The sequence below is a fragment of the Pelmatolapia mariae genome, linkage group LG14 (genome assembly GCF_036321145.2).
Source record: "Pelmatolapia mariae isolate MD_Pm_ZW linkage group LG14, Pm_UMD_F_2, whole genome shotgun sequence".
Lineage (NCBI taxonomy): Eukaryota > Metazoa > Chordata > Actinopteri > Cichliformes > Cichlidae > Pelmatolapia > Pelmatolapia mariae.
In genome coordinates this window covers 9,662,501-9,687,500 of record NC_086239.1, presented here as the reverse complement: position 1 = coordinate 9,687,500, position 25,000 = coordinate 9,662,501, and the positions used below count along the sequence as shown (strand labels likewise).

Genomic DNA, 25,000 nt, shown 5'->3' with positions numbered 1-25,000 from the left:
GGAGTCAGTGGGGATTATGCAGAAGCAGATGCAGAAGACAAATGCTAGAAACTGATTTTGCAGAGTGCGCATAAGAGGACCTTGGCGGGCTAAATCTGAGCATTTTTAAGGGCTAATTGAAAAAACAAAACAAAAAAACAACAACACTGACAACACGACGGTGGAACAGTGGTTATTAATCTCACAGCAAGAAGCTGTTGGGTTCAAATCCACCATCTGGCCGGGGCCTTTGTCTGTAGAGTTTAAATGCATGCAGTTAGTGGGGTTAGTTTAGTTGATGATTCTAAGCTGCCCACAGGTGTGAATGTGAGCATGAATGGTTGTCTGTCTCTCTTTGTCAGCCCTGTGACAAACTGGCAACCTGTCCAGGGTGTAGCCCACCTCTTGCCCTATAGCAGCAGGGATTGGCTCCAGCATGGTTAAGTGAAAGAAGCTGGATGGACGGAGGTTGGAGTTGTGAATTTCAAACTTTAAGAATCAACAGGCTAACCCTTATGAGCTCAGAAAAACTTCTAATAACCCAGTAACAAACAGTAGTTTGTTAGGAACCTGTGTTCAGCACACAGACACCCATCTTAATAACAAAACTGATGCATCTGCAGGCGAAACAAGCAAGAAGATCATTAATACAAACCAACAAAACACTTGCCTTAGCTAGTGAGAAAGCTACCTAGTGCAGCGATCCCCAACCCGCGGGAGAGTTGAGGCTGGGGTGTGAAATTTATGGTTTTCAGAGTTTTTACTGTTAACTCCGTATTTATGTTTTACCACAGCGACCAGAGAGCATTAAGGGGCAAAGAGGAAGATGTTACTCTCAATGTTGTTGGTGCATTTCAGGAGGACACTGCTAATAAAGTTACACAATTGCACAGTGAATTTGTGTTTATTATTATATTTACAAAATACCAGTTTTTGTCTTGGTCGTATCATTTTATTTTGTTGTATTTATCCGCGACACCTCAAAGGGAGGTCCGTGAAAATATTGTCTAACATTAAACCGGTCAGTGACTCAAAAAAGGTTGGGGACCACTGACCTAGTGCACTAACAAGTGAAAGAAAAAACATAGCTCACTATTAGCCAGGAGCTACTAACTAGGATTTTGAGGATTGCTTTAACTTGCTTCATTTTATTGTTGGTTTTATTCAACCATTTTTGACTTAAGAAGCTTGCACTGCTTTCCTAAGTGGCACAGACTCAGGGTACATTCAAAAACCCACAACTCTGTAATGCAATCAAACCATAAAGGAAGACCATTTATTCAAAATTTCACAAAATTTCCTGGACTGACAGACAGGTGGAAGGCCTGAGAGTCATCAGCAGCAACTGACCGCACAGGATAATAATGTTATATTCACACTGTGCAGGCATCCATCATCATCGTGGAATAAAATGGAGAACCTGCAACATTACAAGCAAACATTACAAAAAATACAAAAGAATCTGAGTAAAACAGAAACTTGAATTCACTGGTGATGCCAAAAACATGCACAAGAAGAACGAATAAAGAATTAAAAGTTAGTACTGATTAATAGTGAAAATACGAACACACACACACACACACACACACACACACACACACATACATGTTTGTCCCTATAACCACTTAATCAATCTATACACATCTTATTTGCAGTCCATTATACTCTGATGCCATGTTGCTCGATAAGTACACATAAACTTTTTGTCTAAAACAAGAAGGAAGAAAATAAATCAATAAAACCACTCACCCAAGGAGTTCTGAGTCGTCCCTGCTTCTTCTTCTCTTTCTTTTATTTCTTCTCTTTCTTTTCTTTCTTCTCCTTCTTTTCTTTCTTCTCTTTCTTGTCTTTCTTGGCTCCTGCGCCCCCAGCTGTGGCTGTGAGCTGAGCTCGCTCACGCTCCTGGGCCACCAGGCGTCTGTAGTGCTCATCACAGGGGTGATCCCAGGTGGACTGACCCGTGGAGAAGTTGAAGTAGTAGACGCCCGCTGTCACATCCTGGCTGTGGGTAAGGAGAAAGGAAACTGGAGTCTTTCACTGTTCTGTGTAAAAGTCTGGAGCCACCCCTTATTTCTTTATAATTTTACTTTGAAGGCATCAGACATTCTTGAAATTATTTAAAATGGTCTTGTGCAACAACACCAATAATACTCATCTTACCAAACTGAAGGGATGAACCAGTGTGGACAACTTAGCAAACCTGTTGTAGGAGGACAGGCTGGTGGTGATGGATGGATCGTATAACCCCACCTCCTACATTTTTATGTCCATTAAGCATTACAAATTATTATTATGCTGTAACTGTCATAATAATTATTCAGGTTTAGTTAATACATTCAGTTAAAAACCACAGAATCTATTCTTACAGTTAACACCACTCATTGAGGACATCATAATGAAGCTAAATTATATAAAACACATGAGCCAAAAATCAGAAGGAAAAGCTATGTTAATCTATTACGTTAATCTATCATCTATCTACAAGTAATAATAACTGCTTTGTAAGCCATGTGTTGCTGGGTTAGAGGCATTATTTGGTCAATAGCTCTGACGTCTCCCTGGAGAATTTGGTAAGAGATGGTTGCTACACACTTTGGCCTTCAGTTGTCAACAACGGACCCTCACTTGTAACGAGCTGGAAATCACACCATAATCCACACCTTGAAAACACTTTGTAAAACGCCTGAATTTGCCAGAGCATACGTGAAAAGGGACTCATATCTCTGGTGCTTGAGGTCCACTCCCTGGGTGCTTTCCCATTACTTACCAAGGCTTCCACTCAGGAGGCAAAGGGGCGACGATGCCCTCCCTTGCCAGCCACAGCAGCTCAGGCTCATTGTCGGGGTCAATGCCAATCTCTCTTGCATACTCTTGGATCTCTGATCAGAAGAAAAGAAGACAAGCTGAATGTAAAGTATGCACCATCATGTAGCATAGTTTTGGAAATCTCCAGAATTGATAGCACTGCAGTTCTGGATGAGCTGTGTTAATGGAACCTGAATGCAACATGTTCCAATACATTTGTGAATAAGGTGATGATGAACACTTCAGTATAAAACAGACAATTCCAGCGGCATTGGACTAATATTAGTTCAGTGTTTAGGTGTGAATAAACACAAGTAAACCACAGTGCAGTTTAAATCTCATCAACTGTGCTGTTCAATGATGCTGGGGTACCTTGTTCAGAGGGTATATAATTCTCATCGTATTCCTCTTTGAGGATCAGCTGGTTTTTTACGAGAGCAGTTGCAGTCATGGTTACTGCAGAGATAAAACACAATTCACGCACATATTATAAAACAATGGCGATACCGTTTGCATCAACGTCTCTTTTGAAAACGGCAGGTTTTACGTTCTCGTTTAGCTAAGGGGGTAAAATTCACACATTAGCTAACTTTTGTCGCATATTTTGTTGTAAACTGACTAACAATGTTTAGCATAGAGAAAGGGGCTAAGTAGTTGGAAAGCTGATTAGAGCCGAGCCGTTTACCTTCCCAACTTTAAATTAACCCCTGTGGAAGCAACGCTTAGCTGTCAGTTCTTTGACGGCGGCATTGTGCACAAAGACAGGGGAAAGATGCGAAAGTACACTCCTAACAACATCTCCAAGGACGCTTCCTTCGTTTCCTGTTGACGATAGAGACGTTTGAATCTCACTGGCTGAGCCACTCCAGGCGCGTTCACATGTACTCGGAAACTCAGCAATTGTCAGTATATCCAGTTTATGTATGTTACAGTACATGGTGAAATTAGACTTTAACAGAGGTTTTAACGGTGAGTATACCGTCATTTATTTTAGTTTACACATATAGACACAAAATAAAAATAAAATGTCTGAAATATATGAGTAAAATCTGTTCATATGATACGACAACGTTAATATGAAAGGTATGGTTTGCAAAATGGTTTTTAGACTTGCTATGATGTATCTCTTGGAGACTGGTACTGGCAAAAAGTATCTTCCTGTCTACCTTCCACATCTCCTTTTGTCTCTTTTGCTTCTTCTTCATCTTTATTTAACGTGCTACCCTGCTGCTCTTCTTCCTCTGCCTCATTTAACTCCTCTGCTACCTCCTCTTCTGAGTGCTCAGCAGAGTTTTCAGGACCAGGAGTGACAGCATCAGCCCCTTCCTCACTGACATGATTTCCACTGCCTCCACTTCCACTGTCCGTCAGAGGATGGACTTTAAAGTTCTGATGCTGGTCTATAAAGCTCTGAATGGTTTAGGACCAAAATACATCAGTGACCTCCTGACCCAGTATGAACCTTCCAGATCCCTCAGGTCATCTGGATCCGGTTTTTTATCAGTTCCCAGAGTCAGAACCAGACACGGAGAAGCTGCATTCAGCTTTTATGCTCCTTATATCTGGAACAAACTCCCAGAAAGCCTCAGATCAGCTGAAACACTCAGTTTATTTAAATCCAGGTTGAAGACTCACCTGTTCTCAGCCGCATTTGAATAAAGCACCAAATCCAAACTTTTAAGCTTAAATTTCAAAACTTACATTTTAACTACTGACTTTATCTACTGTTCTGATTTTATCTACTGTTTTGATTTTTGATTTTATATACTGTTTTGTTTGTTTGTTTGTTTATCTTAATCAATTTTAAATCATGCTTTTTATTTGTTTTTGTTTTTAATGTCTCTGTAAAGCACTTTGAATCACCTTGTTGTTGAATTGTGCTATATAAATAAACTTGCCTCGCCTTGCCTTGCCTATCTGTGGAGAGAGGTGGATGTGGCGACCCTTCAGAGAATCCTGGGTGGAAGATAATGGGAAGAATGGTCCATCCGTCCCAAACAGAGGCAGAAAGCCAGGCATACAGAGACATAAGGGAGAGAAGGGAAGGAGGAAGTAATTTGAGGGAAAAAAAAACAAAGAAATCAAGTGAAAGATGAAGGTGAGACGTTCTTGAAACATGGCTACATGCAAAACTGCCACATTGTTAGGCAGTCAGCACATAAAAATAAGTCCACCAAACAAGAACATGCATGTCTGCACAAACAAAAGACACAAACATTGTTGTTCTGGGTCTCACATTCAAACACAAGCACAAACACAGTGGATAGTTCGAGCAGGTGTGTTTTATGACTGTGATTTCCTTGTTTCAGCACTGAATCAGTACACCTTTACACTGACAAATCAACAGGAAATTCTGTTATTCTCCCCCAAAACACACCAAATTTATGATTTTGGGTGCAAGCCTTGATTTGGTGAAAAAAAATAAGTTTACTACAGGTAAAGAAGCTAGTGATACAACTACATTTACACAGTTTTTCTCCTTATTGATCCCTTCAGCATTTAAATCAGTCATGCAGCATGATTCACTAAGGTGCATATTAAAGAAGCAAAGGTGCCTTAAACCTGCATTCCTTCTAAAGATCAGCAGGAGGCGACTCCTCCAGTCATGAAGAGAAATCTAGTTATAGAGACATCTAAGGGAAAATGACCCTTCAGCTCCCTGTGACTTCTGCAAACACTTTCTTAATGAGCTAATAGATTTAATTACTAGTTTAGTCTTACTCAGTCCAACATAATGTTCACTTTGTCCCCATTAGACTCAAGAAAGACGAGAGAGCAGGGTATGGGCACACAGTGTCCCTCGGTTTCTCAGTCAGACCCAGAACTCGAGTCCAGTATGAAGACAGAGGCATCACAGCTGGACATTTGGCTAACACAGTGGGTTATGTAATGATTACTGGGTCCACCCACAGTTTATGGTTTCGGCCCATTTTAACCTCACATGGCAACAATAGTTGTTTTTAGGGAAATACTGCACAAGAGCACATAGCAGAAGTGAGACAATTTTCTCAACTTGTGTTAATTTATTTGGCATGTGAGGAAAAACTGGTTTTATTTGAAAGGAAACTCGAGCTCCTGAAACATCCAGCTAAACTAGAAGGAGTCTGACTTCATGAAGCCAAGCGTGGCTTTATAAACTTGTTTTTTCACATAAGCATCACTTGCACCAAAAAAAATCTTTAATCAAATCTTAAATGAAATCCTAAAATTTTGTATTTTTTTCAGAACCGCAGCACATCACTGTTCTACTAGACTACAATTGCTAGCCAAACATTTTACAGAATATTCGTTTAGCAGGCGAGCATATGCTGTACAGCTGAGAGCCGACGGCCTGGGTTCAAGTCTGAAACGTGGCCCTCCGCTCTCCTGTCAGTCTTCACTTTACCTATCCAGTAAATCCATAAAAAAAAGAAACTGTTGCACTGTCCTTAGGGAAAGACTACAAAGTATGTGTCACTGTCCAAAAATTTATGGACCCTTCTCTAACCTCTCCTTGGTCTACTCTTCCACATTTGCTTAGGGCATGAAAACTACACACATATCAGGTCTGTCAGACTTCAAGCAACAAAGATGTGCCCGCATTCTCAACTTTGAAAGCCATCTGTGCTGCTTTTGGTTATTGTGTTTTTCAATACAGAAATAAAATGTATCACGAATTTGCACATCATTAGTAAGTAAATTGCATTTTATCCCTCAACACTTTTTTAAAATGTAATTTGCCCTGATTAATAAACCTGGCCGTGTTTGCATTATACATACATTTCAGGAAAAAAAACTATTTATATGATTTATTAAATTACATGATATAAATACAACTGTTCAGTGGTGATGGTAAGGAATTATACTGTGAATGATATACTTAAATAAATAAATTCATGAATGAGTTTTGATGGCGATGGCCCATGCTCTTGTTGTTTAGAGAGCAAAGCAGTAACAGTGGCAGTAGGAGGACAGAAGGACAAGGAGGAAGACACAGTAACAGCCGTGCCCGTAGGACAGATCCCAGCAGCACAGCAGCTGCAGGGACACACATGGGTCACAGTGCAAAGGTGAGAGGTTTAAAGGTCAAAGAGACACAAGAGAAGCAGAAACATATGGTTTAGAGACCACAGTTAGACGAGACAACAAGAAAAGTCCCTTTTTGTAATGATAAAAACACTTATAATAATATAGTACCAATACCCATTAATAACACTTCTAGTTAAACAGGCACTGAAAATACAGCAGTGATAAGTAAACATAAACTTTTTGTCTAAAACAAGAAGGAAGAATATAAATCAATAAAACCACTCACCCCAGGAGTTTTGAGTGGTTCCTTCTTCTTCTTCTCTTTCTTCTCTTTCTTGTCTTTCTTGGCTCCTGCGCCCCCAGCTGTGGCTGTGAGCTGAGCTCGCTCACGCTCCTGGGCCACCAGGCGTCGGTAGAGCTTGTCACAGGGGTGATCCCAGGTGGACTGACCCGTGGAGAGGTTGACGTAGCAGATGTCCCCTGTCACATCCTGGCTGTGGGTAAGGAGAAAGGAAACGGGAGTCTTTCACTGTTCTGTGCAAAAGTCTGGAGCCACCCCTTAGTGCTTTATAATTTTACTTTGAAGGCATCAGACATTCTTGAAATTATTTAAAATGGTCTTGTGCAACAACACCATTAACACTGATCTTACCAAACTGAAGGGATGAACCAGTGTGGACAACTTAGCAAACCTGTTGTAGGAGGACAGGCTGGTGGTGATGGATGGCTTGTATAACCCCACCTCCTACATTTTTATGTCCATTAAGCATTACAAATTATTATTATGCTATAGCTGTCTTAATAATTATTCAGGTTTAGTTAATACATTCAGTTAAAAACCACAGAATCTATTCTTACAGTTAACACCACTCATTGAGTACATCATAATGAAGCTAAATTATATAAAACACATGAGCCAAAAATCAGAAGGAAAAGCTATGTTAATCTATTACGTTAATCTATCATCTATCTACAAGTAATAATAACTGCTTTGTAAGCCATGTGTTGCTGGGTTAGAGGCATTATTTGGTCAATAGCTCTGACGTCTCCCTGGAGAATTTGGTAAGAGATGGTTGCTACACACTTTGGCCTTCAGTTGTCAACAACGGACCCTCACTTGTAACGAGCTGGAAATCACACCATAATCCACACCTTGAAAACACTTTGTAAAACGCCTGAATTTGCCAGAGCATACGTGAAAAGGGACTCATATCTCTGGTGCTTGAGGTCCACTCCCTGGGTGCTTTCCCATTACTTACCAAGTCTTCCACTCAGGAGGCAAAGGGGCGACGATGCCCTCCCTTGCCAGCCACAGCAGCTCAGGCTCATTGTCGGGGTCAATGCCAATCTCTCTTGCATACTCTTGGATCTCTGATCAGAAGAAAAGAAGACAAGCTGAATGTAAAGTATGCACCATCATGTAGCATAGTTTTGGAAATCTCCAGAATTGATAGCACTGCAGTTCTGGATGAGCTGTGTTAATGGAACCTGAATGCAACATGTTCCAATACATTTGTGAATAAGGTGATGATGAACACTTCAGTATAAAACAGACAATTCCAGCGGCATCGGACTAATATTAGTTCAGTGTTTAGGTGTGAATAAACACAAGTAAACCACAGTACAGTTTAAATCTCATCAACTGTGCTGTTCAATGATGCTGGGGTACCTTGTTCAGAGGGTATATAATTCTCATCGTATTCCTCTTTGAGGATCAGCTGGTTTTTTACGAGACCAGTTGCAGTCATGGTTACTGCAGAGATAAAACACAATTCACGCACATATTATAAAACAATGGCGATACCGTTTGCATCAACGTCTCTTTTGAAAACGGCAGGTTTTGCGTTCTCGTTTAGCTAAGGGGGTAAAATTCACACATTAGCTAACTTTTGTCGCATATTTTGTTGTAAACTGACTAACAATGTTTAGCATAGAGAAAGGGGCTAAGTAGTTGGAAAGCTGATTAGAGCCGAGCCGTTTACCTTCCCAACTTTAAATTAACCCCTGTGGAAGCAACGCTTAGCTGTCAGTTCTTTGACGGCGGCATTGTGCACAAAGACAGGGGAAAGATGCGAAAGTACACTCCTAACAACATCTCCAAGGACGCTTCCTTCGTTTCCTGTTGACGATAGAGACGTTTGAATCTCACTGGCTGAGCCACTCCAGGCGCGTTCACATGTACTCGGAAACTCAGCAATTGTCAGTATATCCAGTTTATGTATGTTACAGTACATGGTGAAATTAGACTTTAACAGAGGTTTTAACGGTGAGTATACCGTCATTTATTTTAGTTTACACATATAGACACAAAATAAAAATAAAATGTCTGAAATATATGAGTAAAATCTGTTCATATGATACGACAACGTTAATATGAAAGGTATGGTTTGCAAAATGGTTTTTAGACTTGCTATGATGTATCTCTTGGAGACTGGTACTGGCAAAAAGTATCTTCCTGTCTACCTTCCACATCTCCTTTTGTCTCTTTTGCTTCTTCTTCATCTTTATTTAACGTGCTACCCTGCTGCTCTTCTTCCTCTGCCTCATTTAACTCCTCTGCTACCTCCTCTTCTGAGTGCTCAGCAGTTTTCAGGACCAGGAGTGACAGCATCAGCCCCTTCCTCACTGACATGATTTCCACTGCCTCCACTTCCACTGTCCGTCAGAGGATGGACTTTAAAGTTCTGATGCTGGCCTATAAAGCTCTGAATGGTTTAGGACCAAAATACATCAGTGACCTCCTGACCCAGTATGAACCTTCCAGATCCCTCAGGTCATCTGGATCCGGTTTTTTATCAGTTCCCAGAGTCAGAACCAGACACGGAGAAGCTGCATTCAGCTTTTATGCTCCTTATATCTGGAACAAACTCCCAGAAAGCCTCAGATCAGCTGAAACACTCAGTTTATTTAAATCCAGGTTGAAGACTCACCTGTTCTCAGCCGCATTTGAATAAAGCACCAAATCCAAACTTTTAAGCTTAAATTTCAAAACTTACATTTTAACTACTGACTTTATCTACTGTTCTGATTTTATCTACTGTTTTGATTTTTGATTTTATATACTGTTTTGTTTGTTTGTTTGTTTATCTTAATCAATTTTAAATCATGCTTTTTATTTGTTTTTGTTTTTAATGTCTCTGTAAAGCACTTTGAATCACCTTGTTGTTGAATTGTGCTATATAAATAAACTTGCCTCGCCTTGCCTTGCCTATCTGTGGAGAGAGGTGGATGTGGCGACCCTTCAGAGAATCCTGGGTGGAAGATAATGGGAAGAATGGTCCATCCGTCCCAAACAGAGGCAGAAAGTCAGGCATACAGAGACATAAGGGAGAGAAGGGAAGGAGGAAGTAATTTGAGGGAAAAAAAAACAAAGAAATCAAGTGAAAGATGAAGGTGAGACGTTCTTGAAACATGGCTACATGCAAAACTGCCACATTGTTAGGCAGTCAGCACATAAAAATAAGTCCACCAAACAAGAACATGCATGTCTGCACAAACAAAAGACACAAACATTGTTGTTCTGGGTCTCACATTCAAACACAAGCACAAACACAGTGGATAGTTCGAGCAGGTGTGTTTTATGACTGTGATTTCCTTGTTTCAGCACTGAATCAGTACACCTTTACACTGACAAATCAACAGGAAATTCTGTTATTCTCCCCCAAAACACACCAAATTTATGATTTTGGGTGCAAGCCTTGATTTGGTGAAAAAAAATAAGTTTACTACAGGTAAAGAAGCTAGTGATACAACTACATTTACACAGTTTTTCTCCTTATTGATCCCTTCAGCATTTAAATCAGTCATGCAGCATGATTCACTAAGGTGCATATTAAAGAAGCAAAGGTGCCTTAAACCTGCATTCCTTCTAAAGATCAGCAGGAGGCGACTCCTCCAGTCATGAAGAGAAATCTAGTTATAGAGACATCTAAGGGAAAATGACCCTTCAGCTCCCTGTGACTTCTGCAAACACTTTCTTAATGAGCTAATAGATTTAATTACTAGTTTAGTCTTACTCAGTCCAACATAATGTTCACTTTGTCCCCATTAGAGTCAAGAAAGACGAGAGAGCAGGGTATGGGCACACAGTGTCCCTCGGTTTCTCAGTCGGACCCAGAACTCGAGTCCAGTATGAAGACAGAGGCATCACAGCTGGACATTTGGCTAACACAGTGGGTTATGTAATGATTACTGGGTCCACCCACAGTTTATGGTTTCGGCCCATTTTAACCTCACATGGCAACAATAGTTGTTTTTAGGGAAATACTGCACAAGCGCACATAGCAGAAGTGAGACAATTTTCTCAACTTGTGTTAATTTATTTGGCATGTGAGGAAAAACTGGTTTTATTTGAAAGGAAACTCGAGCTCCTGAAACATCCAGCTAAACTAGAAGGAGTCTGACTTCATGAAGCCAAGCGTGGCTTTATAAACTTGTTTTTTCACATAAGCATCACTTGCACCAAAAAAAATCTTTAATCAAATCTTAAATGAAATCCTAAAATTTTGTATTTTTTTCAGAACCGCAGCACATCACTGTTCTACTAGACTACAATTGCTAGCCAAACATTTTACAGAATATTCGTTTAGCAGGCGAGCATATGCTGTACAGCTGAGAGCCGACGGCCTGGGTTCAAGTCTGAAACGTGGCCCTCCGCTCTCCTGTCAGTCTTCACTTTACCTATCCAGTAAATCCATAAAAAAAAGAAACTGTTGCACTGTCCTTAGGGAAAGACTACAAAGTATGTGTCACTGTCCAAAAATTTATGGACCCTTCTCTAACCTCTCCTTGGTCTACTCTTCCACATTTGCTTAGGGCATGAAAACTACACACATATTAGGTCTGTCAGACTTCAAGCAACAAAGATGTGCCCGCATTCTCAACTTTGAAAGCCATCTGTGCTGCTTTTGGTTATTGTGTTTTTCAATACAGAAATAAAATGTATCACGAATTTGCGCATCATTAGTAAGTAAATTGCATTTTATCCCTCAACACTTTTTTAAAATGTAATTTGCCCTGATTAATAAACCTGGCCGTGTTTGCATTATACATACATTTCAGGAAAAAAAACTATTTATATGATTTATTAAATTACATGATATAAATACAACTGTTCAGTGGTGATGGTAAGGAATTATACTGTGAATGATATACTTAAATAAATAAATTCATGAATGAGTTTTGATGGCGATGGCCCATGCTCTTGTTGTTTAGAGAGCAAAGCAGTAACAGTGGCAGTAGGAGGACAGAAGGACAAGGAGGAAGACACAGTAACAGCCGTGCCCGTAGGACAGATCCCAGCAGCACAGCAGCTGCAGGGACACACATGGGTCACAGTGCAAAGGTGAGAGGTTTAAAGGTCAAAGAGACACAAGAGAAGCAGAAACATATGGTTTAGAGACCACAGTTAGACGAGACAACAAGAAAAGTCCCTTTTTGTAATGATAAAAACACTTATAATAATATAGTACCAATACCCATTAATAACACTTCTAGTTAAACAGGCACTGAAAATACAGCAGTGATAAGTAAACATAAACTTTTTGTCTAAAACAAGAAGGAAGAAAATAAATCAATAAAATCACTCACCCCAGGAGTTTTGAGTGGTTCCTTCTTCTTCTTCTCTTTCTTCTCCTTCTTTTCTTTATTCTTGTTCTTGTCTTTCTTGGCTCCTGCGCCCCCAGCTGTGGCTGTGAGCTGAGCTCGCTCACGCTCCTGTGCCACCAGGCGTCGGTAGAGCTCATCACAGGGGTGATCCCAGGTGGACTGACCCGTGGAGAAGTTGAAGTAGTAGATGTCCCCTGTCACGTCCTGGCTGTGGGTAAGGAGAAAGGAAACTGGAGTCATTCACTGTTCTGTGCAAAAGTCTGGAGCCACCCCTTAGTGTTTTATAATTTTACTTTGAAGGCATCAGACATTCTTGAAATTATTTAAAATGGTCTTGTGCAACAACACCAATAATACTCATCTTACCAAACTGAAGGGATGAACCAGTGTGGACAACTAAAGCAAACCTGTTGTAGGAGGACAGGCTGGTGGTGATGGATGGCTCGTATAACCCCACCTCCTACATTTTTATGTCCATTAAGCATTACAAATGATTATTATGCTGTAACTGTCATAATAATTATTCAGGTTTAGTTAATACATTTAGTTAAAAACCATAGAATCCATTCTTACAGTTAATACCACTCATTGAGGACATCATAATGAAGCTAAATTATATAAAACACATGAGCCAAAAATCAGAAGGAAAAGCTATGTTAATCTATTACGTTAATCTATCATCTATCTACAAGTAATAATAACTGCTTTGTAAGCCATGTGTTGCTGGGTTAGAGGCATTATTTGGTCAATAGCTCTGACGTCTCCCTGGAGAATTTGGTAAGAGATGGTTGCTACACACTTTGGCCTTCAGTTGTCAACAACAGACCCTCACTTGTAATGAGCTGGAAATCACACCATAATCCACACCTTGAAAACACTTTGTAAAACACCTGAATTTGCCAGAGCATACGTGAAAAAGGACTTATATCTCTGGTGCTTGAGGTCCACTCCCTGGGTGCTTTCCCATTACTTACCAAGGCTTCCACTCAGGAGGCAAAGGGGCGACGATGCCCTCCCTTGCCAGCCACAGCAGCTCAGGCTCATTGTCGGGGTCAATGCCAATCTCTCTTGCATACTCTTGGATCTCTGATCAGAAGAAAAGACGACAAGCTGAATGTAAAGTATGCACCATCATGTAGCATAGTTTTGGAAATCTCCAGAATTGATAGCACTGCAGTTCTGGATGAGCTGTGTTAATGGAACCTGAATGCAACATGTTGGGGTTATGTTTTATTATTGTCATTTGTATTAAGAAACATGTAATCATTTGTGTTTAGAAGTATATAGTTGATGGCATATTGAAAGAATGTCTCATCCTAGGAGGTCTGTAACAACTCTGTGTAGCATGAAGAGGGGAGTGCGTCCACTCCTCTTTAGAGTGTTCTGGCATAGATCACACTCCTCCTAGGAGAGGGGTATCTTCTCTTGCTGATATATGGTATAGCAAACACACGTATATCTGGTTAAGTATAAGAGCCTTTTGTTCAGATGTACCGCTAGATTCCTGGCACCAGCCTTGGGAGTCTTCTTGGGGTCACATCTTGACCCCACACACACACACACAAGGTATTCTTTGTTCACATGTATACCTATAAGATGTCATATGTAAATGAACCTATGCATATTCATGTAACCACAATAAAAGGAGTGCTATGGGGAACCTGGCTGAGAGTCTGACGGTGGTCAAGTGGGTGGAACGACACTTGGCTCCAGGCAGGCCTCCTCATGCATGAGTAACACAAAGACGTTGCCTACTTGTGTCTTGTTCTTTGCTGTGTAGCAAATTGTCCTGAACGTTCCAGCGAATAGGTTTATGCTACAAACCTATCATTAATTGGTCCTTCTTGAGCCGGATCCTTGGAATCGACATTCACCGGGGGGAAAAGGGACACGCCGAAAGACTGACGTCAGCCAGGACTTATAGAGGTCCTGCAACAAAGACCCGAGACGTGAGAATTCGTCATCGGGCCGGTGGATTAGCCGTCTGTTTTTCTCCTCGATGGATGACGATTGACGGGATCTGATAGGACTGATGCTACAGGCAATGAGCAACACCAAGTAAGTATGTAACAAATCTTAGCTGAGTTGAGAAGTCTTTATCACTGTGGGCGATAGAGCGTGTAGTCACTGTGTGCGACTATTCAAGTCTTTGCCACTGTGTGCGGCAAAGCACGCATCCACTGTGTGCGGTTGCGTTGAAAGCTTTTGCCACTGTGTGCGGCGAAGCACGCATCCACTGTGTGAGACTGCATTGAAAGTCTTCATCACTGTGTGCGTTAAAGCGCGTGATCACTGTTTTGTAAGTCTTTGCTACTGAGTGCGGCAAAGCGCGCAGCCACTGTGTGAGACTGCGTTGAGACAATAGGCCTAATTTTTGTTGTTTGTGTGCGAGGATATTTTGTGTTGTTGGGTGAGTGTGTTTGTGTGAGTGGGTGCGGAGCAGAACACGCGGTCTGTGACGTCAGCTGTTGTTGTTATTATGGGTTCCCAAGCAACCAAGGGTGCGTCAGAGGGTGACGAGAAGTTTATGATGAAATTCGCTCCTGGAAGCACAAAGTATTTAGGAAATTGGCGCAAGAAATATGGTTTTGAAGGTAAATTGGTTGTAGGACAATGTCAAATGTTAATAGACCAGTTGACAGTAAAGGCAGCTTGTGCAAAAGGGAAATTGAAACAGGAGAGAGAGTTACAGCTGGCGTCTGCAAAACTGTGGTTAGAGCAGGCGCAGAAAAGACAGGAGGCAGTGAATGCGAAGAGAGCAGCTTTGCAGGCATTAGCTGTGAAATCTGAAGATGAGACGGTGCAGTCTACTTCAGTGGTGCTGACGTTAAGAGACCAACAGCGTAGAGCAGCATTAGAGAGGGAGAGAGAGGCCAGAGAGGAGGAAGAAAAGCAGGAGCAGGAAAGGAGAGAGAAAGAGGAGGAGGAGAGAGTGCGACAGGAGTTTGGGGATGCCGCAGCACAATATTTAAGCCCTTATAACACTAGATCCAAAACTAAAAGAGATGAGGCGAGTGCAGCTGGTATGCCTGTCTACCCTGCCCTAGATACCTTTCCCATGGTGGAGGTCGCGAATCCCCATTTTGGTGTTGCAGGTGACCAAAGCCGTGTTATTTGTGTTTACAGGCCATGGACTGAATCTGAATGTGCAGAGGCATGTAAAGGTTTAGGAGACCCGTTGACTAATGTTGATGAATTTATCGCCCGACACAAGCAACTCTGCTCCTCGTACCGCTTAAACGGTCAGGAAACAGAAGCCACCTTTCGGAAGTGTCTCACATATAACTGGGCTCGGGTGCGAGGCACCTACACAGGGAGGGATGGTAATACCATCCTACCCTATGGCCATGACAATTTAAAAGGCCAAGTTGATGGGGTCTATGAGCGTCTTAGAACTACCTTTAAAGCTTCTGTAGATTACAACAAAATTGCCCAATGTGTGCAGAAAGAAGGAGAGGATGTCCATGAGTTTAGGGCGAGATTAGAGGAAGTTTTTAAAGAGCATAGCGGCCTTGTAGAGAGTGCGGAGAAGGCCAGCCCATATCAGCAGCAGTTGAAGCATGCTCTGATGAATGGCTTCCATCCACGCATTGCTGCTTTCATCAGAAAACAAAATATTAATCAGAACACTGATGGGTCTGTTGAATGCATGAACTGGGCCCGCCATGCACAGGAAGTTATTAAAAATAAAAAAAAGAAGTCACAAAGCTCTGAGGCCGCAGCCTTTTTAGCAGATGAAATTTTGTTTCAGGGACAGGCTGGAAGAGAGCAAAATAGAGGCAGGAGTAGAAGAAGTTGGGGCCCTAAAGAGAAGCGGGACAAGAGATTTGATAAATGCTATGCATGTGGGGAAAAGGGGCACCATGCAAGAGAGTGCCCTGATCGCATGCTTGACGAGTATAAACGCCCTGATGCAAGAAACCCTTATTATAATAAATGACTAGCACCTGTTGACACTGCTAACACACATACATGTACAAATGATCCCTTAGTTTGCCAGAACTCACAACAGCCTGTGTTTCAGACTCTAGATTTAACTGAGGTATTGTTAAATTTGTCAGGGAAAGAAGTAAAACCAGTTCGCACGTTAACCGTGCAGGGTAAAACCATTCAATTTCTGTGTGATTCAGGTGCAGATAAAACTGTTTTAAAAGATCATGTGTCAGGAGTTGACCCTTCAAGTGGCACAATTTATGTGAAGTCTGCAAATGGTCAGTTAAATCCACATAGAATCTCTAAACCTGTGTGGATTAGAGATCCTACCACAGGAGAGGCAGCTCAGGGTCCAGTTGTAATGTGCCCAACTTGTCCGGTGAACCTCTTGGGAAGAGATATGATGATGAAACTTGGAATTTCAATAATTCCAACATCCATTGGGATGATAGCTGCAGGAAAAGGAGAAACTGCTGAGACAATGGTTCATCAGGACAGTGGGGATTTGCATTATTACTGGACACTTGACCTGTCGGCCTCCAGACCTGATCAAATAAACTGTAAACTGTTAGCTGCAGCTGAGGAAATGTTGACAACCAGCCACGACACACAGGCACCAGAAGACTTGCATGTCACACTGAGATTTAAGACCACGCCTGGGCCTGATGAGGCCTACACAGATAAAGTGCTGAAATTAGGGCCACAGAGAATCACCATAAAAGCAGTATATACTGATGGTGAAACCATGGCTGGATGTAGTGTGATCCTTTCTGAAGCTGCACAACAACTTTTTACAGGGCTAACACCACATATTTCATTGACAAAGAGTGGCATGGCTGAGTGGACAGACTTAGCATCTTTGGTGAGGCAGGGGGAGAGTGTTGGAATGTGGCAGAAAGCTGGAGGGGGTTGGGAGACAGACATGCAGCACAGCATCTTTCGTAAAAAGCTGGGATGGGTGGCACATACTACACCACAAACACACTTAGAGGGGGGTGAGAATGACAAAACAGAATGATATGTTGTCGATTTTAGAGATCACCCGGAGCTTAAACAGGTCCCAGAGAAGCTCTGGTCTACTGGGAAGACTGATGTGGGGTTAATGACAACAGCGAGTCCAGTAGTAATAAAGCCCAAAACGTCTTTTAGGCCAAGAGTGAAACAATATCCCTTGAAGCCTGATGCAGTGGAAGGCATTAAACCAGTAATAGAGGATATGATTAAAGCAGGGATACTAGTTGAAGCTCCACAGGCAGTATGTAACACACCCATCTTCCCAGTTAGGAAGGCTGATTCACAGTCGTGGCGCATGATTCAAGACTTAAGAGCTGTAAATCAGGCAGTGGAGAGTATAGCTCCATGCGTCCCCGACCCCCACACTTTGTTAAATCAGCTCAAACCAGACAAGACACACTTCACTGTGGTAGATTTAAGTAATGCTTTCTTTTCCATACCAGTGCATGAGAATTCACAGGGCTGGTTTGGTTTTACGTATCAAGGCAAAAAATACACATACACCAGATTGCCGCAAGGTTTTTGTGATAGTCCTACAATTTTCACACAGAATATTACAAATTGTCTGTCTGATTTTGTAGTTCCATCACATTCACAGATGTTGGTATATGTAGATGACATTTTAATTGCATCCAATTCAGAGCAGAACTGTAGAGACATATCATTGGCATTGTTGACTCACTTAGCTGAAACAGGTAACAAGGCCTCACTTTCAAAGTTACAGTGGGTAAAGACAGAAGTGAAATTTTTAGGACATCTGCTTAGTGCTGCAGGGAAGAGTATACATTCAGAGAGGAAAACAGCTATTTTGGCAGCACCTAGGCCAAAGACAAAGAAACACATGATGCAATTTCTAGGTTTGCTAAATTTCTGTCGATCGTGGATGCCCCATTATGCTGAAGTTGCGCAGCCATTATTAGATATGATGTACAGTAAACCTTTAGCTATGTCAGAAAGTTTGATTTGGACCCCTGAGGGCGAACAAGCTCTGTGCATGCTGAAACAGATGCTGACAGGAGCATCAGTTCTAGGGCTTCCAGATTATAACAAGCCTTTTGTTCAAACTGTTGATTGTAAAGGGCATTTTATGACATCCATGTTAGCGCAAAAATGTGGAGGTAGTATGAAGCCGGTAGCTTATTATTCTAAGAGGCTGGATTCAGTGGCTTGTGCCTTACCTCACTGTGTGCGATCTGTGTGTGCAGCTGCTGAAGCCGTAAAGTGTTCAGGTGAAATTGTTTTATTTCACCCTTTGACCCTGCTAGTTCCACATGAGGTGGATGTTTTATTGCTGCAGACTAAAATGACATTCTTGTCACCGGCAAGACACTTATCTTTGATGTCATTGTTGCTCTCCCAGCCACACGTAACTATTAAGCGGTGTACAACTTTGAATCCCTCTACACTGTTACCCACAGAGGAAGAGGGTACACCACATGTGTGTCGTGAGGATGTGGAAAAACAGTGTAAACCTAGAAGTGATTTAACAGACATACCACTCACTGAGGGCAAGGTTTGGTTTGTTGATGGTTCAAGTTTCAAAACGGCAGAGGGAAAGACTAAAACAGGCTTTGCTGTTGTGGATGATGTACAGGTCATCCGTGCTGGGCAGTTATCACATTCCATGTCTGCCCAAGCAGCTGAGATAGTGGCTCTGACGGAAGCCTGTAAAGCAGCTGAGGGGCAGGCAGTGACTATATATACAGACAGTCAATATGCCTATGCCACACTTCATTTCTTTGCCGCTCAGTGGTCAAGACGAGGCATGACAACATCAACAGGGAAACCTGTGGAGCATGCAACACTTTTACAGGACCTGTTGAAAGCAGTCTTACTGCCCAGTAAAGTTGCAGTTTGTAAGTGTGCAGCACACACTCGTGGCACTGACCCTGTTGCATTGCGCAACGCCTTTGCAGATAAAATTGCAAAGGAAGCGGCCCTTGGATCACATGGGGTTCATATTCTGACATCTCAGGAGCAAACCATGCCCATTACACATGATGTGTTAGCAGACATGCAGTCACACTCACCTCCAGCTGAGAAGCAGCTGTGGCTCACTAAAGGAGCAAGCCTGAGAGGTGATGTCTATTATCTTTGTGATAAACCTATTTTGCCTAAGAACTTATATAGGACTGCTGCAATTTTGAGCCATGGGCTCTGCCATGTCTCCACAGCCGGGATGGTGGCAGCAGTCGAACAGCAGTTTTTCACACTGGGTTTCAATGCTTATTCAAAACATTTTTGTAAAGCATGATTAATATGTTGTAAACATAATGCTCAGGGGAACCTCAGACCTAGAAGAGGAAGGTTTCCCAGACCCAGCTACCCATTTGAAGTAATCCATATGGATTTCATTGAGTTGTCTAACTGTAACATCTACAGGTACTGCCTGGTAATTGTGTGCCCGTTCTCAAAGTGGGTTGAAATTGTCCCCACTAAGAAGGCAGATGCTATTTCAGTGGCTAAGGCAATATGCAAAAATGTGATCCCAGAGCATGGGATCCCCCAGACTATTTACAGTGACAATGGTCCTCATTTTGTGAATGAAGTAATTGAGAAAATGTCACAACATCTGGGGATAACACTGAAAAACCACTGCTCATACCACCCACAGAGTGCAGGGCTGGTTGAAAGGACTAATGGCACAGTAAAACTGAGACTCAGGAAAACAATGGAGGAAACAGGCAGAACATGGGTAGACTGCATTGAGCTTGTGAAAATGTATATGAGAATCACACCAACTGACAATGGCCTAACACCTTTTGAAATAATATATGGCAGGCCCTTTAGAGTTCCAGTGTTTTGTATTGATAATGATAAAGCAGAAGAAGAAAACACACTAGCAGACTGGATGATTAAAATGCTGAAAAGCAAAGAAGTTATGAGTGCAAATAATCTGCCAGATGATTCTGTTTCTGTACAGGAAGAACGCCTGAAGCCAGGGGACTGGGTGCTGATAAAGGTCATAAAGAGGAAGTGCTGGTCGAAGCCACGGTGGGACGGACCATACCAGGCTCTGCTGACAACACCAACAGCTGTGAAAATCGCAGAAAGACCCACCTGGATACACCAAAGCCACTGCAAAAAGGTGACACACATCCAGGCCAGCTCGGAGTAAGTGGCAGGAAGACCGGGTACAAAGGGGGGGGAAGCCTCCAGGGCCCCTCGTCTCAATCCGGTGAAGAAACCAACTGAGCCACAGGTACTCATCAGAATGGCTGGAAAAGTGTTGTCTACCCTGCTGGGTGTAATGGCTTTGATGTCGTCATGGTCAGCAGTGGAGACCCTGTATGTCCAAGGGAACCACACCCAATACCCTCATGGCTATTCTACAAACTATTGGTGGCAGTTTATGAATACAACTGCTCACTTGAACAACAGGACGGACTGCTATGTGTGTGCTCATATGCCGTTGTCAGCATATACATCTGGACTGTGGCCGTACAGCATACCAGAGGACAGAAGTTGGTGTCTGTTAGGCTTAGCAACTCATCCTGGCAACAGAGTCCCCATGTCCAAGGCCAACTATAGTACACCTCTGAACATCACCTGGAGTAAGTCGCCACTTCTGAACACGAATTGTTCTGGACAAACTGACTTATTGGCCTGGCCTCAAGTGTCAGACCCACTGCCAGACATAATATTGCTGAACAAGCTGAACGCAGCTCAACTACCGTTGTGTGTGATGAACAATGGAACACTGTCAGTGGGGGAGCTGCCGCTTCGCTTATGCGGAAAGATATACACCTACTGCCCTCCGGAGAATGAGAGCAGGTGTATGAAATGCTTGACCAATGTGAAGTGTGCTGAGAACTCGACATTAAGGAGGACGGAATGCAAGTTTAACCTGGCTTACAGAATACCGGTAAAAGCAAAGAGCCAAAAGTGGACAGGCTGTGCAAAGACAGTGCCGAGCAGTAAAGGAACAAGAGTGTTGGCTGATTGGTATTTCATGTGTGGACATAAAGCCTATCTATCACTCCCTGAGGGATGGGGAGGATTATGTGCCTTGGTGAAATTATCGGATCATGTCTTCTTCATGGACAGAGTTGAACATCACCCTAGCAACCGACGGAAGCGTGAGGTGGATATAGCCTCACCAAACTCTTTTGGAGTGACGGTAGACACTGGAGTGCCGCGGCAATTCCGCATTTGGGGTGGAGGAGCTAAGTTCTTCCAAAGTTTGATCCCACACATCGGAGTTGCAGAGGTGCGGGATCACGTGGAGATCAACCGGTATGCCCTACTGCGACACATTAATCTCACTAAGACTCTGGGGACAGCCTTAGCGGAGGAGCAAAAGGCCATCAGAATGATGGTACTGCAGAACAGGCTGACCCTGGACTTGATAACAGCATCACAAGGAGGAGTGTGTAAGCTCATTGGAGAGACATGTTGTACATTTATCCCAGATGGATACACTACTGGAGGAGACATCTATGAAGCACTGCAGAACTTAACTGCTCTGCAGAGATATGTGGCAGACCACACATCCGGAGGAGACGCGTCACAAGCCTGGATAGCCTGGTTGACATCTGGACCATGGTGGAATATGTTCTTAAAGGTTTCTACTCCCATTCTTACACTGGTGGTGTTGTTTTGCTTGTTTACAGGTTGCATCCTGCCATGTGTAAGATCGATGGTGAATAAAATGATTGCTAACACTTTTACCAACTACATACTGTTGCAGCAGAGTGACATGGATGCTAAGGCTAATGTGTGTGTATGAATGAAGCCTGCACTGAAAATGGTGACAAGTGGTGTAGAGCTGAAGAGATATATATACGCCATATAGCCTTACAAAATGACAATACAGTGTGGTGATGTTGGGGTTATGTTTTATTATTGTCATTTGTATTAAGAAACATGTAATCATTTGTGTTTAGAAGTATATAGTTGATGGCATATTGAAAGAATGTCTCATCCTAGGAGGTCTGTAACAACTCTGTGTAGCATGAAGAGGGGAGTGCGTCCACTCCTCTTTAGAGTGTTCTGGCATAGATCACACTCCTCCTAGGAGAGGGGTATCTTCTCTTGCTGATATATGGTATAGCAAACACACGTATATCTGGTTAAGTATAAGAGCCTTTTGTTCAGATGTACCGCTAGATTCCTGGCACCAGCCTTGGGAGTCTTCTTGGGGTCACATCTTGACCCCACACACACACACACACACACAAGGTATTCTTTGTTCACATGTATACCTATAAGATGTCATATGTAAATGAACCTATGCATATTCATGTAACCACAATAAAAGGAGTGCTATGGGGAACCTGGCTGAGAGTCTGACGGTGGTCAAGTGGGTGGAACGACACTTGGCTCCAGGCAGGCCTCCTCATGCATGAGTAACACAAAGACGTTGCCTACTTGTGTCTTGTTCTTTGCTGTGTAGCAAATTGTCCTGAACGTTCCAGCGAATAGGTTTATGCTACAAACCTATCACAACATGTTCCAATACATTTGTGAATAAGGTGATGATGAACACTTCAGTATAAAACAGACAATTCCAGCGGCATCGGACTAATATTAGTTCAGTGTTTAGGTGTGAATAAACACAAGTAAACCACAGTACAGTTTAAATCTCATCAACTGTGCTGTTCAATGATGCTGGGGTACCTTGTTCAGAGGGTATATAATTCTCATCGTATTCCTCTTTGAGGATCAGCTGGTTTTTTACGAGACCAGTTGCAGTCATGGTTACTGCAGAGATAAAACACAATTCACGCACATATTATAAAACAATGGCGATACCGTTTGCATCAACGTCTCTTTTGAAAACGGCAGGTTTTGCGTTCTCATTTAGCTAAGGGGGTAAAATTCACACATTAGCTAACTTTTGTCGCATATTTTGTTGTAAACTGACTAACAATGTTTAGCATAGAGAAAGGGGCTTCTGGACTAAAGCCACAGTCAGCATATAATCAACATATAATCCTTGCTGAGGACAGCAATTAGGGTCGGGAAGTAAAAGGAGCGAAATAAATCTAATTAATTTAACGTTAGCATCTCAGCTAATTTCAACGTTAGCGTAACGTTACCTCAGGAAGCTAAGTAGTTGGAAAGCTGATTAGAGCCGAGCCGTTTACCTTCCCAACTTTAAATTAACCCCTGTGGAAGCAACGCTTAGCTGTCAGTTCTTTGACGGCGGCATTGTGCACAAAGACAGGGGAAAGATGCGAAAGTACACTCCTAACAACATCTCCAAGGACGCTTCCTTCGTTTCCTGTTGACGATAGAGACGTTTGAATCTCACTGGCTGAGCCACTCCAGGCGCGTTCACATGTACTCGGAAACTCAGCAATTGTCAGTATATCCAGTTTATGTATGTTACAGTACATGGTGAAATTAGACTTTAACAGAGGTTTTAACGGTGAGTATACCGTCATTTATTTTAGTTTACACATATAGACACAAAATAAAAATAAAATGTCTGAAATATATGAGTAAAATCTGTTCATATGATACGACAACGTTAATATGAAAGGTATGGTTTGCAAAATGGTTTTTAGACTTGCTATGATGTATCTCTTGGAGACTGGTACTGGCAAAAAGTATCTTCCTGTCTACCTTCCACATCTCCTTTTGTCTCTTTTGCTTCTTCTTCATCTTTATTTAACGTGCTACCCTGCTGCTCTTCTTCCTCTGCCTCATTTAACTCCTCTGCTACCTCCTCTTCTGAGTGCTCAGCAGAGTTTTCAGGACCAGGAGTGACAGCATCAGCCCCTTCCTCACTGACATGATTTCCACTGCCTCCACTTCCACTGTCCGTCAGAGGATGGACTTTAAAGTTCTGATGCTGGTCTATAAAGCTCTGAATGGTTTAGGACCAAAATACATCAGTGACCTCCTGACCCAGTATGAACCTTCCAGATCCCTCAGGTCATCTGGATCCGGTTTTTTATCAGTTCCCAGAGTCAGAACCAGACACGGAGAAGCTGCATTCAGCTTTTATGCTCCTTATATCTGGAACAAACTCCCAGAAAGCCTCAGATCAGCTGAAACACTCAGTTTATTTAAATCCAGGTTGAAGACTCACCTGTTCTCAGCCGCATTTGAATAAAGCACCAAATCCAAACTTTTAAGCTTAAATTTCAAAACTTACATTTTAACTACTGACTTTATCTACTGTTCTGATTTTATCTACTGTTTTGATTTTTGATTTTATATACTGTTTTGTTTGTTTGTTTGTTTATCTTAATCAATTTTAAATCATGCTTTTTATTTGTTTTTGTTTTTAATGTCTCTGTAAAGCACTTTGAATCACCTTGTTGTTGAATTGTGCTATATAAATAAACTTGCCTCGCCTTGCCTTGCCTATCTGTGGAGAGAGGTGGATGTGGCGACCCTTCAGAGAATCCTGGGTGGAAGATAATGGGAAGAATGGTCCATCCGTCCCAAACAGAGGCAGAAAGCCAGGCATACAGAGACATAAGGGAGAGAAGGGAAGGAGGAAGTAATTTGAGGGAAAAAAAAACAAAGAAATCAAGTGAAAGATGAAGGTGAGACGTTCTTGAAACAAGGCTACATGCAATACTGCCACATTGTTAGGCAGTCAGCACATAAAAATAAGTCCACCAAACAAGAACATGCATGTCTGCACAAACAAAAGACACAAACATTGTTGTTCTGGGTCTCACATTCAAACACAAGC

General features: G+C 42.2%; 1 protein-coding gene across 6 annotated transcripts in view; it reads right to left on the bottom strand.

The window, feature by feature from the left end:
- Positions 1 to 25,000, bottom strand: part of LOC134640983 (E3 ubiquitin-protein ligase NEDD4-like) — a 30,551-nt gene that overhangs the window by 1,419 nt on the left and 4,132 nt on the right. Inside the window, exons 5-16 of one of the 6 annotated variants that reach the window (XM_063493121.1) lie at positions 24,649 to 24,706; positions 22,966 to 23,049; positions 13,374 to 13,485; positions 12,382 to 12,607; positions 9,986 to 10,043; positions 8,462 to 8,545; positions 8,052 to 8,163; positions 7,079 to 7,286; positions 4,683 to 4,740; positions 3,157 to 3,240; positions 2,747 to 2,858; positions 1,729 to 1,981 (exon numbers count right to left, since the gene is read on the bottom strand). In XM_063493121.1, the coding sequence (XP_063349191.1) occupies positions 1,771 to 1,981; positions 2,747 to 2,858; positions 3,157 to 3,240; positions 4,683 to 4,740; positions 7,079 to 7,286; positions 8,052 to 8,163; positions 8,462 to 8,545; positions 9,986 to 10,043; positions 12,382 to 12,607; positions 13,374 to 13,485; positions 22,966 to 23,049; positions 24,649 to 24,706 (1,407 nt within the window). In that variant the 3' untranslated portion in view covers positions 1,729 to 1,770. Of the gene's footprint in view, positions 1 to 1,728; positions 1,982 to 2,746; positions 2,859 to 3,156; positions 3,241 to 4,682; positions 4,741 to 6,474; positions 6,802 to 7,078; positions 7,287 to 8,051; positions 8,164 to 8,461; positions 8,546 to 9,985; positions 10,044 to 12,381; positions 12,608 to 13,373; positions 13,486 to 22,965; positions 23,050 to 24,648; positions 24,707 to 25,000 lie in introns of those variants that run through there. The other 5 variants (XM_063493124.1, XM_063493123.1, XM_063493122.1 and 2 more) reach the window with 5 other exon arrangements.